Source organism: Lithobates pipiens, unplaced genomic scaffold (assembly GCF_037356315.1).
Source record: "Lithobates pipiens isolate NorthernLeopardFrog02 unplaced genomic scaffold, aLitPip1_a1.2 Scaffold_30, whole genome shotgun sequence".
Lineage (NCBI taxonomy): Eukaryota > Metazoa > Chordata > Amphibia > Anura > Ranidae > Lithobates > Lithobates pipiens.
The window spans coordinates 29,672,081-29,686,889 of record NW_027507791.1 but is presented as its reverse complement, the minus strand read 5'-3'; the positions used below and the strand labels follow the sequence as shown (position 1 = coordinate 29,686,889).

The window sequence follows — 14,809 nt, the reverse complement described above, 5'->3', positions numbered from 1 at the left end:
GAGAGCATCATGAAGACCAAGGAACACACCAGGCAGGTCCGTAATACTGTTGTGGAGAAGTTTAAAGCCGGATTTGGATACAAAAAGATTTCCCAAGCTTTAAACATCCCAAGGAGCACTGTGCAAGCCATCATTTTGAATTGGAAGGAGTATCAGACCACTGCAAATCTACCAAGACCTGGCCGTCCCTCTAAACTTTCAGCTCAGACAAGGAGAAGACTGATCAGAGATGCAGCCAAGAGGCCCATGATCACTCTGGATGAACTGCAGAGAACTACAGCTGAGGTGGGAGAGTCTGTCCATAGGACAACAATCAGTCGTATACTGCACAAATCTGGCCTTTATGGAAGAGTGGCAAGAAGAAAGCCATTTCTCAAAGATATCCATAAAAAGTCTCGTCAAAAGTTTGCCACAAGCCACCTGGGAGACACACCAAACGTGGAAGAAGGTGCTCTGGTCAGATGAAACCAAAATCCAACTTTTTGCCCACAATGCAAAACGATATGTTTGGCGTAAAAGCAACACAGCTCATCACCCTCAACACACCATCCCCACTGTCACACATGGTGGTGGCAGCATCGTGGTTTGGGCCTGCTTTTCTTCAGCAGGGACAGGGAAGATGGTTAAAATTGAGGGGAAGATGGATGCAGCCAAATACAGGACCATTCTGGATGAAAACCTGTTGGAGTCTGCAAAAGACCTGAAACTGGAACGGAGATTTATCTTCCAACAAGACAATGATCCCAAACATACAGCAAAATCTACAAAGGAATGGTTCACAAATAAACGTATCCAGGTGTTAGAATGGCCAAGTCAAAATCCAGACCTGAATCCAATCGAGAATCTGTGGAAAGAAACTGAAAACTGCTGTTCACAAACGCTCTCCATCCAACCTCACTGAGCTCCAGCTGTTTTGCAAGGAAGAATGGGCAAGAATTTCAGTCTCTCGATGTGCAAAACTGATAGAGACATACCCCAAGCGACTTGCAGCTGTAATCGCAGCAAAAGGCGGCTCTACAAAGTATTAACGCAAGGGGGCCGAATACTTTTGCACGCCCCACTTTTCATTTTTTTATTAGTTAAAAAAAGTTTCAAAAATCCAATAGATTTCCTTCCACTTCACAATTGTGTCCCACTTGTTGGTGATTCTTCACAAAAAATAAAAATTTTATATCTTTATGTTTGAAGCCTGAAATGTGGCAAAAGGTTGAAAAGTTCAAGGGGGGTGAATACTTTCGCAAGGCACTGTAACTATGATAGACCCACCCCCATCCTGTCCTGCAGATATACAAGCCTTCCCCGTCTCACTGATAGGGATTACATGGATTACACCGTGTACATTTGAGGCGAATCAGTTCGCTTTGTGCGCTATACAAATACTTCATTCATTTGTATGACGTCGGGATCTTTTTTGCTCGGGATGTATGATTTTGGCAAACGGGCTCAAAAAAAATCGATATATCTTTATATGAGCATCTTGCTGTACCCAAAAGGTCTATAGACTGCTCCTGTTCTTCATTCCTCAAGATAAAAGCAGTATTTACTGGGAATTAATTAATTCTTCTGCCTACTCTTCCAATAATGAATGCCGGAGATCCGGCACCTCAGGCGAGTTTTGAGCATCGGTAATATTTACCTTAACAAACTAATAGTCGCAATAAAGGCCGGTCTCGTCTTCATTGAACTGTTTATTTGCGTTTGTCAACATTACTGTCACGCCACACGCCGATGTTTGTCTTTTTTCCCGTAACGTGGCCTGTACATAACAGAATGCATCTAAAAACCCAAGAGAATATGGGGCATTACGTTATAAGCCTTGTCTTGGGGGTCCCGGAACCATGGCACCCGGACATTTGGGGGTCCCAGTAACATGGCACCCGGACATTTGGGGGTCCCAGAACAATGGCACCTGGGAGTCCCAGAACAATGACACCCGGACATTTGGGGGTCCCAGAACAATGGCACCTGGGAGTCCCAGAACAATGACACCCGGACATTTGGGGATCCCAGAACAATGGCACCCGGGCAGGGCAGGACTTAGGGTGGTGGGGGCCCCTGGGCTTGAGTCACTTTCGGGCCCTACCTTCTATACATTACCGTATTTATCGGCGTATAATACGTGCTGGCGTATAACACACACCCCGCGTTTAGGAGGAAATTTTAAGAAAAAAAAAACTTACATTTAAATGCCCATCAATGCAGCCTTATCAGTGTCCATCTGCAGCCTTGCCCATCCATCTGCAGCCTTGTCCAGTGTCATTGCAGCCTTGTCATTTGCAGGCTTGTCATTGCAGTCTTGAAGTTTAAAAATGGCGCTGCCGAGATACAGAGTCTTGTGTATCTCAGTGGCTCTCGGGTCCTCTCGCAGTCCCGAACGGAAACCGAGAGTACTCGAGTGTACTTGGCTCGGCTCACATTCACACCCAGTAACTGTGAGCCGAGCTGGGTACACTCGGCTATGTATCTTGGCGGGGCCCCCTATTGGGTGGGGCCCATGGGCTTGAGCCCAGTCAAGCCCAATGGTAAGTCCTGCCCTGCACCCGGGGGTCACAGAACAATGACTCCCGGGGGTCCCAGAACAATGACACCCGGACACTTGGGGTCCCAGAACAATGACACAGGGGCACTTGGGGGTCCCAAAACACATGGACACTCAGGAATATTGGTATTGGATTATGGTCATTGGTATTCTATAGATATATTGATGCAGAAAACAGAAACACAGAAGCATTTAAAGGATAAATTTCGAATTTATTGAGACGTCAGTCTTTGTACAAGGGTCTCCTCCATGGCAGTGGAACGAATGGTCCTCAGCTGCTCTCGCAGAAGAAGGTGTTGCAGGCCACGGTCAAAGAGGCCACCAAGATGACAAACTCCTGAAAGTCCACCTCCCCGTCTCCGTTCTCATCCAGCTCCTTCAGGATCCTGTCCACGGAGATGGCATCTTTCTGCTCCTGGAGAAGGAAGACTTAGATTTAATCAACCATCGTTTTCCCATCTCTTCCTGTTTCCTGCCTATATTACATTAAGATTGCATTCTATTCTTGAGATATTCCTTTATAACCTAAAACCTGCTTTACAACTTCTCCACAACGTTATCCCTGACCTGCCTGGTGTGTTCCTTGGCCTTGGTGATGCTGCTTGTTCACTAAGGTTCTGTAAGAAATCTCTGAGGGCTTCACAGAACAGCTGTATTTATACTGAGATTAAATGACACACAGGTGGACTCTATTTACTAATTAGGTGACTTCTGAAGGCAATTGGTTCCAAAAGACTTTAGTTAGGGGTATCAGAGTAAAGGGGGCTGAATGTAAATGCCCCCCCCCCCCCCACACACACACACACACTTTTCACATATCGGTTTCCTTCCACTTCACAATTATGTACCACTTTGTGTTGGTTTATCACATAAAATCCCAATAAAATACATTTACGTTTTTGGTTATAACATGCCAAGGGGTATGAATACTTTTTCAAGGCACTGTAGGTGTAAGTTTTAAGTACTTTCAGGCTCTAATCTATATTTAACCACTTGCCGCCCGCCCTATTACAAATTGACGGCGGCAAAGTGGTTTCATAATCCTGATTGGCCGTCATATGACGTCCTCAGGATTATGAGCCGCTGCGCGCCCCCGGGGGCGCGGATCGCGGCGATCGTTGTTGCGGGGTGTCAGTCTGACACCCGGCAACTACGATCTCGGTAAAGAATCTCCGACGGAGACTCTTTACCACGTGATCAGCCCTGTCCAATCAGGGCTGATCGCAGTGTAAATAGGAAGAGCCGGTGATCAGCTTTTCCTCACTCGCGTCTGTCAGACGCGAGTAGAGGAGAGCCAATCGGCTGCTCCTCTGACAGGGGGGTCCTGTGCTGATCGATTATCAGCACAGCCCCCCCGAGGATGCCCACACTGGACCACCAGGGACGCCACCAGACCACCAGGGATGCCCAGGATAAGGTATGCCACCCTAGACCACCAGGGATTCCAGTCAGTGCCACAATGGATGCCAATCAGTGCCCATAATGGATGCCAATCAGTGCCCACAATGGGCATCACTGATTGGCATGCATTATTGTTTGGCACTGATTGGCATCCATTAGTACAGTATATTATAATACAGTGCCGCCTATCAGTGCCCATCCATGCCACCTATCAGTGCCCATTCATGCCCACCTGTGCCGCCTACCCATGCCCACCTGTGCCGACTACCCATGCCCACCTGTGCCGCCTATCCATGCCCATCCATGCCCATCCATGCCAGCTATCAGTGCCAATTTGTGCCACCTATCAGTGCCCATCTGTGTCGCCCATCAGTGCCACCTATCAGTGCCCATCAGTGCCGCCTATCAGTGCCACATATCAGTGTCCATTAATGCCACCTCATCAGTGCCACTTCATTGGTGCCACCTCATCGGTGCCCATCAGTGCCGCCTTATCATTGCCCATCAGTGTATCCCCATCAGTGCCCATCAGTGAAGGAGAAAATTTACTTATTTACAAAGTTTTGAAACTGAAACAAAAAAAAACATTTTTTTTTTCAAAATTTTCGGTATTTTTTTATTTGTTTAGCAAAAAATAAAAACCGCAGAGGTGATCAAATACCACCAAAAGAAAGCTCTATATGTGGGAAAAAAATTATAAAAATGTCATTTGGGTACAGCGTTGCATGACCGCGCAATTGTCATTCAAAGTGCGACAGCGCTGAAAGCTCAAAATTGGTCTGGGCAGGAAGGTGTTTAAGTGCCCCCCGGTATTGAAGTGGTTAAGTTTTGTTTCTCTATTTTTTTGTAAATTCTTATGATGAAAAACTTAAATATATAAAGATTAAAAATATACTATTTATAAAAAGGATAAGGCCATTGCACCGTTTATGATAGAGGTTGTCCTGTTTACTGGACTCTTTTTTTTACGGGTTCACCTATATTGTATGTTCCTATTTTAATCATTTATACATTTTGCAAAACCAATAAACCTATTGAAATTAAAAGATATCACTTTTAAACTTCAACTTTCTGCAAACACCAATGAACCCAAATGGTGGCACATCTGTACACGTCCCGTCTTCTTGCGTCTCACCTCAAGATTCTCTCCAAGCTCGTTCTGTAGAAGATCCTTCAGTTCCCTCTTGCACAGCTTGTGCTTGTCACCTTCCCGGGCGGAATATGTGTGGAAGACGATGATAAGTGTATTTATGGCCTCTTCCAGTTCTGACATCTTGGGGTGGATAGGTCAGTAGACAAGTGGATGAGTCGAAGTTTGGTTGGGTGTACCACCAAAAATCAGAAGCTGGAACTATAAATTATAGCATAAAATATATATTTTCTATTTGAATGGAGCAAGTATGGAGATCTCAAAACCAAAACAACTTGGTTGATGACATGGAACAATGAACCAGGAAAAGGGTGAGGACTAGCCACATGGTTGTAGGCCTACAGAACTAACAGGAGAATTAGAGGGGTTTGTTTTAGTGGGTGGTGGTTTGTAAAGGAGGTCAGAATTACAGTTATATGTTTGGTGGAACAACAAAAAACGTAAGAACCTCAGCTAGTTGGATGTTTGGTGGAAGAGGAGAACTTAAGAACTACAGTTGGTTGTATGTTTCGTGGAAGAGGAGAACTTAAAAAATTCAGTTGGTTGAAAATTTGGTGGAACACCAGAATTTAAGAACATTGACACAAATGTAATTTTCAATCAGATGGGAGCAGAATCTTCCCAACAAATGGGACCATAGAATAAAGAGCCATTGGGGCGGGAAGATTTAAAGTTATGAATACGGGTTTACAGGTCAAAGAAGAAATTTGCTCTCAAAGGTTGGATTGGTTTATGTGTAGGTGTAAATTAATGAGTAGAGTAAGTAGAAGATCTGTAGAAGATCCTTCAGTTCCCTCTTGCACAGCTTGTGCTTGTCACCTTCCCGAGTGTAATATGTGTGGAAGACGATGATAAGTGTATTTATGGCCTCTTCCAGTTCTGACATCTTGGGGTGGATAGGTCAGTAGACAAGTGGATGAGTCGAAGTTTGGTTGGGTGTACCACCAAAAATCAGAAGCTGGAACTATAAATTATAGCATAAAATATATATTTTCTATTTGAATGGAGCAAGTATGGAGATCTCAAAACCAAAACAACTTGGTTGATGGCATGGAACAATGAACCAGGAAAAGGGTGAGGACTAGCCACATGGTTGTAGGCCTACAGAACTAACAGGAGAATTAGAGGGGTTTGTTTTAGTGGGTGGTGGTTTGTAAAGGAGGTCAGAATTACAGTTATATGTTTGGTGGAACAACACAAAACGCAAGAACCTCAGCTAGTTGGATGTTTGGTGGAAGAGGAGAACTTAAGAACTACAGTTGGTTGTATGTTTCGTGGAAGAGGAGAACTTAAAAAATTCAGTTGGTCGAAAGTTTGGCGGAACACCAGAATTTAAGAACATTGACACAAATGTAGTTTTCAATCAGATGGGAGCAGAATCTTCCCAACAAATGGGACCATAGAATAAAGAGCCATTGGGGCGGGAAGATTTAAAGTTATGAATACGGGTTTACAGGTCGAAGAAGAAGTTTGCTCTCAAAGGTTGGATTGGTTTATGTGTAGGTGTAAATGAATGAGTAGAGTAAGATATGTAGAATGAGATATGTTTTACCAGAATTGAGAGTTGTACAGAGGACCTAAAAACAGGCCTGGTAGGGTTATTAAGGAGATGGAAAGTCTGAGATGAAGTATGCGTTTTATTCTATGGAGCATCTATGGTGGACCCAATGAGAGTTGGATATATGGACTGATGTAAAGAGAGATTGAGATTAGATATGTATTTACATTTACAGAGGAAGGAGAATAGAGACATTTTTGGATGGACAAGTTGGATAGACAGACTAACGGACTGATAGAGTCATATGAATGCATGGTCGATGAGCAGATAGATAGGACTACAGATGTATGTGTTACTCTATGAATGACTAGGACGGGAGTCACTTTGGGCGGGGGACTGGTGGAACCCAGAATCCCTTAGCCCCTGTACACACGGTCGAAGATTTCGACAACCAAATCTGTCAGATTTTGTCCGTCGGATTGTGTCTGAAACTGTTGCATACACATGGTTGGACAAAGTTGTCGAAAAATCCGATCATTCAGAACGGGATGACATAATTTTGTTACGATGGGACTACGTTCAGGCTAGTAGCCAATAGCTTTGATGTAGGAATTTGATCTGAGCATGCGTGGCACTTTGTCCGATCAAAATTCTCTACACATGATCGGAGTATGTCCGATCTAACCAGTTGGTCGGAAAATATTTCCAACAAGTTGGAAAATTGGGTCCGACGGATATTCCGACGGAATCAGTCCGATGCATACCACACACAGTCGGATTATCCGACAACACGGTCCGATAGGACACATTCCGACGCATTCTCCGACCGTGTGTACAAGGCTTTAGAGAGGTTGGGAAACCCTTGCTTCAGCTCCCCATGCACCTTCTATGTCTAAGTTACCCTGTGTCTATTAGGGGCACAGGGTGACCAAGAAAATAATGGACATTAAGAATGTGGCTTGGATTACTTAAAATGGAACAGTAATATTTATCCACAATATCTCCCAGGAAATATACAAAGACTATTTCTGGTTTGTTTGATTCTGAACTGTACATGTTAATTGAAAGAGCTGATCACATTGTGCCTCTGTACAATGTAGGAGACGGTCCGTCTGCTACTAGGGGCTCCTGTTATTATGTGAAGGTGTCCTGTGTTTGTGATAATGTGTGTTGTGACTTCTGAGCTAAAAGACGGCAAGTCTGTCCTGAAAGATCATACCTCTCTGAGTCACCTAGGCTGTTTAAATGGTTAATTAGCTATGTTAATTCTGTTTCTGGTTACAGTTTGCTAGGGTAATATGATCAGAAGGGGGGGCAGGGAAATGTCCTCCTGGTGTGTATATATATATATATATATACACGATATACGTATATATATATATATATATATATATATATATATATATGTGTGCGTTTGTCCAATAAATGTTTCCATGTTCAAAATGTATAATTGAGCTAGTCTCACCTGGTTTTTAGTTACAATATGTGGCTGTAATATCTGAAGATCCAGATTGGAGGAAGCAGTGTGCTGACGGAAGCACTCAAGTGCAGTGTGAAAGGGATCCATTACAATGACTTAATAGATGGGCCAAAAATAACCCAACACCTAAACACATAGGATAAGTAGCCATTATTGCATTCAAAGAGATTGGTCAATTAAGCAGTATACAGTGCCTTGCGAAAGTATTCGGCCCCCTTGAACTTTTCAACCTTTTGCCACATTTCAGGCTTCAAACATAAAGATATAAAATTTTAATTTTTTGTGAAGAATCACCAACAAGTGGGACACAATTGTGAAGTGGAACAAAATCTATTGGATATTTTAAACTTTTTTAGCAAATAAAAAACTGAAAAGTGGGGCGTGCAAAATTATTCGTCCCCTTTATTTTCAGTGCAGCAAACTCACTCCAGAAGTTCAGCGAGGATCTCTGAATGATCCAATGTTGTCCTAAATGACTGATGGTGATAAATAGAATCCACCTGTGTGTAATCAAGTCTCTGTATAAATGCACCTGCTCTGTGATAGTCTCAGGGTTCTGTTGAAAGGGCAGAGAGCATCATGAAGACCAAGGAACACACCAGGCAGGTCCGTAATACTGTTGCGGAGAAGTTTAAAGCCGGATTTGGATACAAAAAGATTTCCCAAGCTTTAAACATCCCAAGGAGCACTGTGCAAGCGATCATTTTGAAATGTAAGGAGTATCAGACCACTGCAAATCTACCAAGACCTGGCCGTCCCTCTAAACTTTCAGCTCAGACAAGGAGAAGACTGATCAGAGATGCAGCCAAGAGGCCCATGATCACTCTGGATGAACTGCAGAGGACTACAGCTGAGGTGGGAGAGTCTGTCCATAGGACAACAATCAGTCGTACACTGCACAAATATGCCCTTTATGGAAGAGTGGCAAGGAGAAAGCCATTTCTCAAAGATATCCATAAAAAGTCTCGTCTAAAGTTTGCCACAAGCCACCTGGAAGACACACCAAACATGTGGAAGAAGGTGCTCTGGTCACATGAAACCAAAATCCAACTTTTTGCCCACAATGCAAAACGATATGTTTGGTGTAAAAGCAACACAGCTCATCACCCTCAACACACCATCCCCACTGTCACACATGGTGGTGGCAGCATCATGGTTTGGGCCTGCTTTTCTTCAGCAGGGACAGGGAAGATGGTTAAAATTGAGGGGAAGATGGATGCAGCCAAATACAGGACCATTCTGGATGAAAACCTGTTGGAGTCTGCAAAAGACCTGAAACTGGGACGGAGATTTATCTTCCAACAAGACAATGATCCCAAACATACAGCAAAATCTACAAAGGAATGGTTCACAAATAAACGTATCCAGGTGTTAGAATGGCCAAGTCAAAGTCCAGACCTGAATCCAATCGAGAATCTGTGGAAAGAGCTGAAAACTGCTGTTCACAAACGCTCTCCATCCAACCTCACTGAGCTCCAGCTGTTTTGCAAGGAAGAATGGGCAAGAATTTCAGTCTCTCGATGTGCAAAACTGATAGAGACACCCCAAGCGACTTGCAGCTGTAATCGCAGCAAAAGGCGGCTCTACAAAGTATTAACGCAAGGGGGGCGAATCATTTTGCACGCCCCACTTTTCATTTTTTTATTAGTTAAAAAAAGTTTCAAAAATCCAATAGATTTCGTTCCACTTCACAATTGTGTCCCACTTGTTGGTGATTCTTCACAAAAAAATAAAAATTTTATATCTTTATGTTTGAAGCCTGAAATGTGGCAAAAGGTTGAAAAGTTCAAGGGGGGTGAATACTTTCGCAAGGCACTGTATGTTACTTGAGGACATAAGAAAGATAAGGCATGACTTGGCATTTGGAAATAAAGACTGATGAACAGTTGGGTGAATAAGCCATTTAGAGAGACATTTCAACTTTTCACACCCCCATCATGATATTGTACAATCAAATTTTACCTTAACACATTTTTTGACACCATGAATTAAGGTGACTAAGCTGCCCGTGTAGGTATAAATGCCGATGTACTTTCCCAATCCTCATTTGAGAGGAGGAAGCCAACTTTACAAAACAAGTCCAGTGGGATGTGACCAACTATTACATCCTGTACCATGACCTTGGAGGAAGGAGATCCTTCAGACCTTTGTAGACAAGGTTTGGTGTTTTACGGCAATGTTTCTCAACTCCGACCCTCAAGAACCCCCCCCAACAGGTCATGTTTTCAGGCTTTCCATCGTTTTGCACAGATGATTTGATCAGTTTCACCGCCTTAGTAATTATCAGGGAAATACTGAAAACATGACCTGTTGGGGGGACTTGAGGACTGGAGTTGAGAAACATTGTTTTACGGGGAAAGAGGACAATTGGAGAAGAGGAGTATGGTGGAAGGATGGGACAGATGGACAGACAGAGAATTGGATGGATGGTCAGATAATGAGCAAAAGTTCTGAGCACACCAGTTATGGTTGGCTGTCTACAAAGACCCAACACATGTGACGGGTCCAAACAGAGATGTGTACCATGGAAAACTTTGATTAATTTTGAGTTTTTATTTTTGAAGTTAAAAATGTAGTTTCATCCATGGGCGTCCGCAAGTAGGGGCAAGGGGGGGGGCAAGTGCCCCCCCTGGCATCAGGGATCAGACCAGGAGCGATGACCCTCATCACCCCTCTCTGTCACCCCCTCTCTCTCTCTCTCATCCCTCTGCCTTTTTAACCCCCCCCCTTGTCACACTCCTCTCTGTCACCACCTCTGTCTCTTTCTGTCACTCCCCCTCTCTCTGTCACCCCCCACATGTATGCAGTCTCTTACAGTCTCTTAAGCCATGTATGCCATCTCTGACAGTCTCTTGTGCCATGTCTGCAGTCTCTGACAGTCTCTTGGGCCATGTCCGCAGTCTCTAACCATCACCTGTACTACGTCTGCAGTCTATGACTGTGATAATGCCATTGTCGAAAAAGGGTCAGAGAATGGGTGATCTTAAAATGATGCCCCTCCCTGAAAAAAGTTCTGCGGACGCCCATGGTTTCATCATATTTGTTATATTTGAATGATGTGTTTTCAGAATTCGTTTTGTACGATCGTTCACGTTGATTCAAAATTCGAATTGCGTGATTCGAGTTGATTTGGGTTTCGGAAAACAGCTATATTCATTCTATTGTATTCTATATTTTATGCTATTATATTCCTTTATAGTCAATTTTTTTCTGCTCTGTTTTAGTGTTTTCTATTCTATTAGATTATATTCTATATATTCTATTGTTTTTGTTCTGTTCCAATCTAGAATATTATGCAAAAGAATAGAACAGAAAAGAAAATAGAATAGATTATAAAGGAATAGAATTGAAAAAAAAACAGGAAGTCTGAGAGAAGATTTGCAAGGGTGAGTATGTGGAGATTTTTTCCTTACTACCGTTAGAGAAGTTTAACCTGGACAGGCTCAAAGCCCCGACGACACAAAAAAAAAGAGATGGTCCATCGTGCATATTTTACTCCAAACAAACTGCACAAAATGAACCCCGCCCCCCCCCCCTGGCTGCTGGCGCTGTGGAACAGTACCGGGTGATTTCACTCATATTTCCTGGACCTGCCCGGCCATTGCCGAGTAATGGAAAGAGATATTACAGGTCATCAAGCAGGTCACCACCATTTCAATCCAACCCTCCATGGCGATATGTATGCTGGGCCTGACAGAGCAGATAATCCCCCCTGTGGCAAGCCGCACTCTGGTCGGGCTACTTCTTTTTTTTACGCCCGAAATGCCATAGCCCTTAGTTGGCGTAAGCCCACTCCTCCTCCTATCTCTCTCTCTCTGGAAACACCTGGTCAACCATAGTCTGCCTCTATATAAGGATTGTTATGCCAATAGGGGTTGCCCTCAGAAATATGATAAGGTTTGGTCCAAATGGCTGGCGGATTCCTCCACAGTCTCAGACTCAACTCCTTCTTAACCCGTATTCCCGGTAACTAAATAGGAATATGCAACTGTGCAAGCACTATTTGCTCCTGGAACACATGCTTTAGCCCCACGGTGTCCTACTACCCATGGTGGTAAACCGGCTGCGGCCATTGTGAAGTTTTGTGATCCCTGATTTAATGCGTATAAGTGTCTGCCTTATAATGCACCTCTGTAGGTACCCTGTCAGGGCTGGACTTACCATGGGGCTTGACTGGGCTCAAGCCCATGGGCCCCCGCCCCAACAGGGGGCCCCACGGAGATACATAGCCGAGTGTACTTGGCTCGGCTCCGCTCACAGTCACGCCCAGTCCTGCCCTGCGATGGACATAATACAGGGACTGGGCGTGACTGTAAGCCGAGGACGAGTACACCAGGTTACTCTTGGCTCCGCTCGGGACTGCGAGAGGACCTGAGAGCCACCGAGATACACAGGACTCTCTATCTCCGCGTCGCCATTTTTAAACTTCAAGACTGCAATGACAAGGCTACAAATGACAAGGCTGCAAATGACACTGGACAATGCTGCAGATGGATGGGCAATGCTGCAGATGGATGGGCAAGGCTGCAGATGGACACTGATAAGGCTGCATTGATGGGCATTTAAATTATCGTTTTTTTTCCTTAAACTTCCCTCCTAAACTTGGGGTGCGTGTTATGCGCCAATAAATACGGTAATGTATAGAAGGTAGGGCCCGAAAGTGACTCAAGCCCAGGGGCCCCCACCACCCTAAGTCCTGCCCTGTACCCTGTCATGAACTGTGTATGTATGTATGTTGTTTTTTCTGTTGAATGTTATTAAATTGAATAAACAGATTTAAAAAAAAAAAAGAAAAAAAGATGACTCACCTTCAGACCCCGTGTTTACATGTAAATTACCGGCATTCATTTGTAGATAGGGGCAGCCAGCCAGCATTGATATGCATATCCACAGTAATCTCTAGCAACCAATCAACAAGCAGAAATCATGTGCTGTAACCTTTAGCAACTAATCAGTGAGCCATAATGTGTGCTGTAACTTCTGGCAACCAGTCAGTGAGTGGTAATGATACACTGTAACCTCTGGCAACCAGTCAGTGAGCGGTAATGATACACTGTAACCTCTGGCAACCAGTCAGTGAGCGGTAATGATACACTGTAACCTCTGGCAACCAGTCAGTGAGCGGTAATGATACACTGTAACCTCTGGCAACCAGTCAGTGAGCGGTAATGATGCACTGTAACCTCTGGCAACCAGTCAGTGAGCGGTAATGATACACTGTAACCTCTGGCAACCAGTCAGTGAGCGGTAATGATACACTGTAACCTCTGGCAACCAGTCAGTGAGCGGTAATGATACACTGTAACCTCTGGCAACCAGTCAGTGAGCGGTAATGATACACTGTAACCTCTGGCAACCAGTCAGTGAGCGGTAATGATACACTGTAACCTCTGGCAACCAGTCAGTGAGCGGTAATGATACACTGTAACCTCTGACAACCAGTCAGTGAGCGGTAATGATACACTGTAACCTCTGGCAACCAGTCAGTGAGCGGTAATGATACACTGTAACCTCTGGCAACCAGTCAGTGAGCGGTAATGATACACTGTAACCTCTGGCAACCAGTCAGTGAGCGGTAATGATACACTGTAACCTCTGGCAACCAGTCAGTGAGCGGTAATGATACACTGTAACCTCTGGCAACCAGTCAGTGAGCGGTAATGATACACTGTAACCTCTGGCAACCAGTCAGTGAGCGGTAATGATACACTGTAACCTCTGGCAACCAGTCAGTGAGCGGTAATGATACACTGTAACCTCTGGCAACCAGTCAGTGAGCGGTAATGATACACTGTAACCTCTGGCAACCAGTCAGTGAGCGGTAATGATACACTGTAGCCTCTGGCAACCAGTCAGTGAGCGGTAATGATACACTGTAATTGAATAAATTATCTTTATTCAATTACCTTTACCAGTGAGAGACAACTCATTTAGTGATTGCTGCTTTTTTTCATTTGCTATTCTCGCCCTCTCCTATCTTTTCCATAGAGCGCGGAAGTCTCTATATATATTCAATGATACACTGTAGCCTCTGGCAACCAGTCAGTGAGCGATAATGATACACTGTAACCTCTGGCAACCAATCGCAATAGCCGCCTGATCTGATTCAGTAAACTTATCTTTGAGTCTAGCTGCTATTTATTGTATGTCTCAGAGCAGGTGGAGAGCAAAAGTAATGGAGCATCTTATGGAAGCTATAAGAGAAAATAAAGGACATCAAAGGGATAAAGGTTAATGGTAAAGAATATAAAATAGCCGCTTACGCAGGTGACTTACTATTATATATAACTAACCCTATAATAACAATTCCAAACTTAGTAAAAGAATTTGATTTCATGACTACGCCTATTTTTGGCATTTGGTGTTTACAAGTTAAAATCCATATTTTTTGCTAGAAAACTACTTGGAACCCCCAAACATTATATATATATATTTTTTTTTTATCAGAGACTCTAGAGAATAAAAACGGCGATTGTTGCAATATTTTATGTCACGCGGTATTTGCGCAGCGGTGTTTTAAACGCAACTTTTTGGGAAAAGGGACACTTTCACGAATTTGAAAAAAAAAAAAACGAAACAGTAAAATTAGCCCAATTTTTTTGCATAATGTAAAAGATGATGTTACGCCGAGTAAATAGATACCAAACATGTCACACTTTATAATCGCACGCACTCGTGGAATGACGACAAAGTACGGTACCTAAAAATCTCAATAGGCGACGCTTAAAAATTTTTTTTTTT

At 43.7% G+C, this 14,809-nt stretch overlaps 1 protein-coding gene across 2 annotated transcripts in view; it reads right to left on the bottom strand.

The window, feature by feature from the left end:
* Window positions 1–2,733: 2,733 nt before the first annotated feature.
* LOC143942541 (protein S100-A1-like) overlaps window positions 2,734–14,809 on the bottom strand; it is a 31,943-nt gene continuing 19,867 nt past the window's right edge. For both annotated transcript variants that reach the window (XM_077463864.1, XM_077463863.1), the window contains exons 2-3: window positions 5,076–6,054; window positions 2,734–2,954 (exon numbers count right to left, since the gene is read on the bottom strand). In XM_077463864.1, coding sequence (XP_077319990.1) covers window positions 2,811–2,954; window positions 5,076–5,213 — 282 coding nt within the window. In that variant the 5' untranslated portion in view covers window positions 5,214–6,054 and the 3' untranslated portion in view covers window positions 2,734–2,810. The remainder of the gene's footprint in view (window positions 2,955–5,075; window positions 6,055–14,809) is intronic.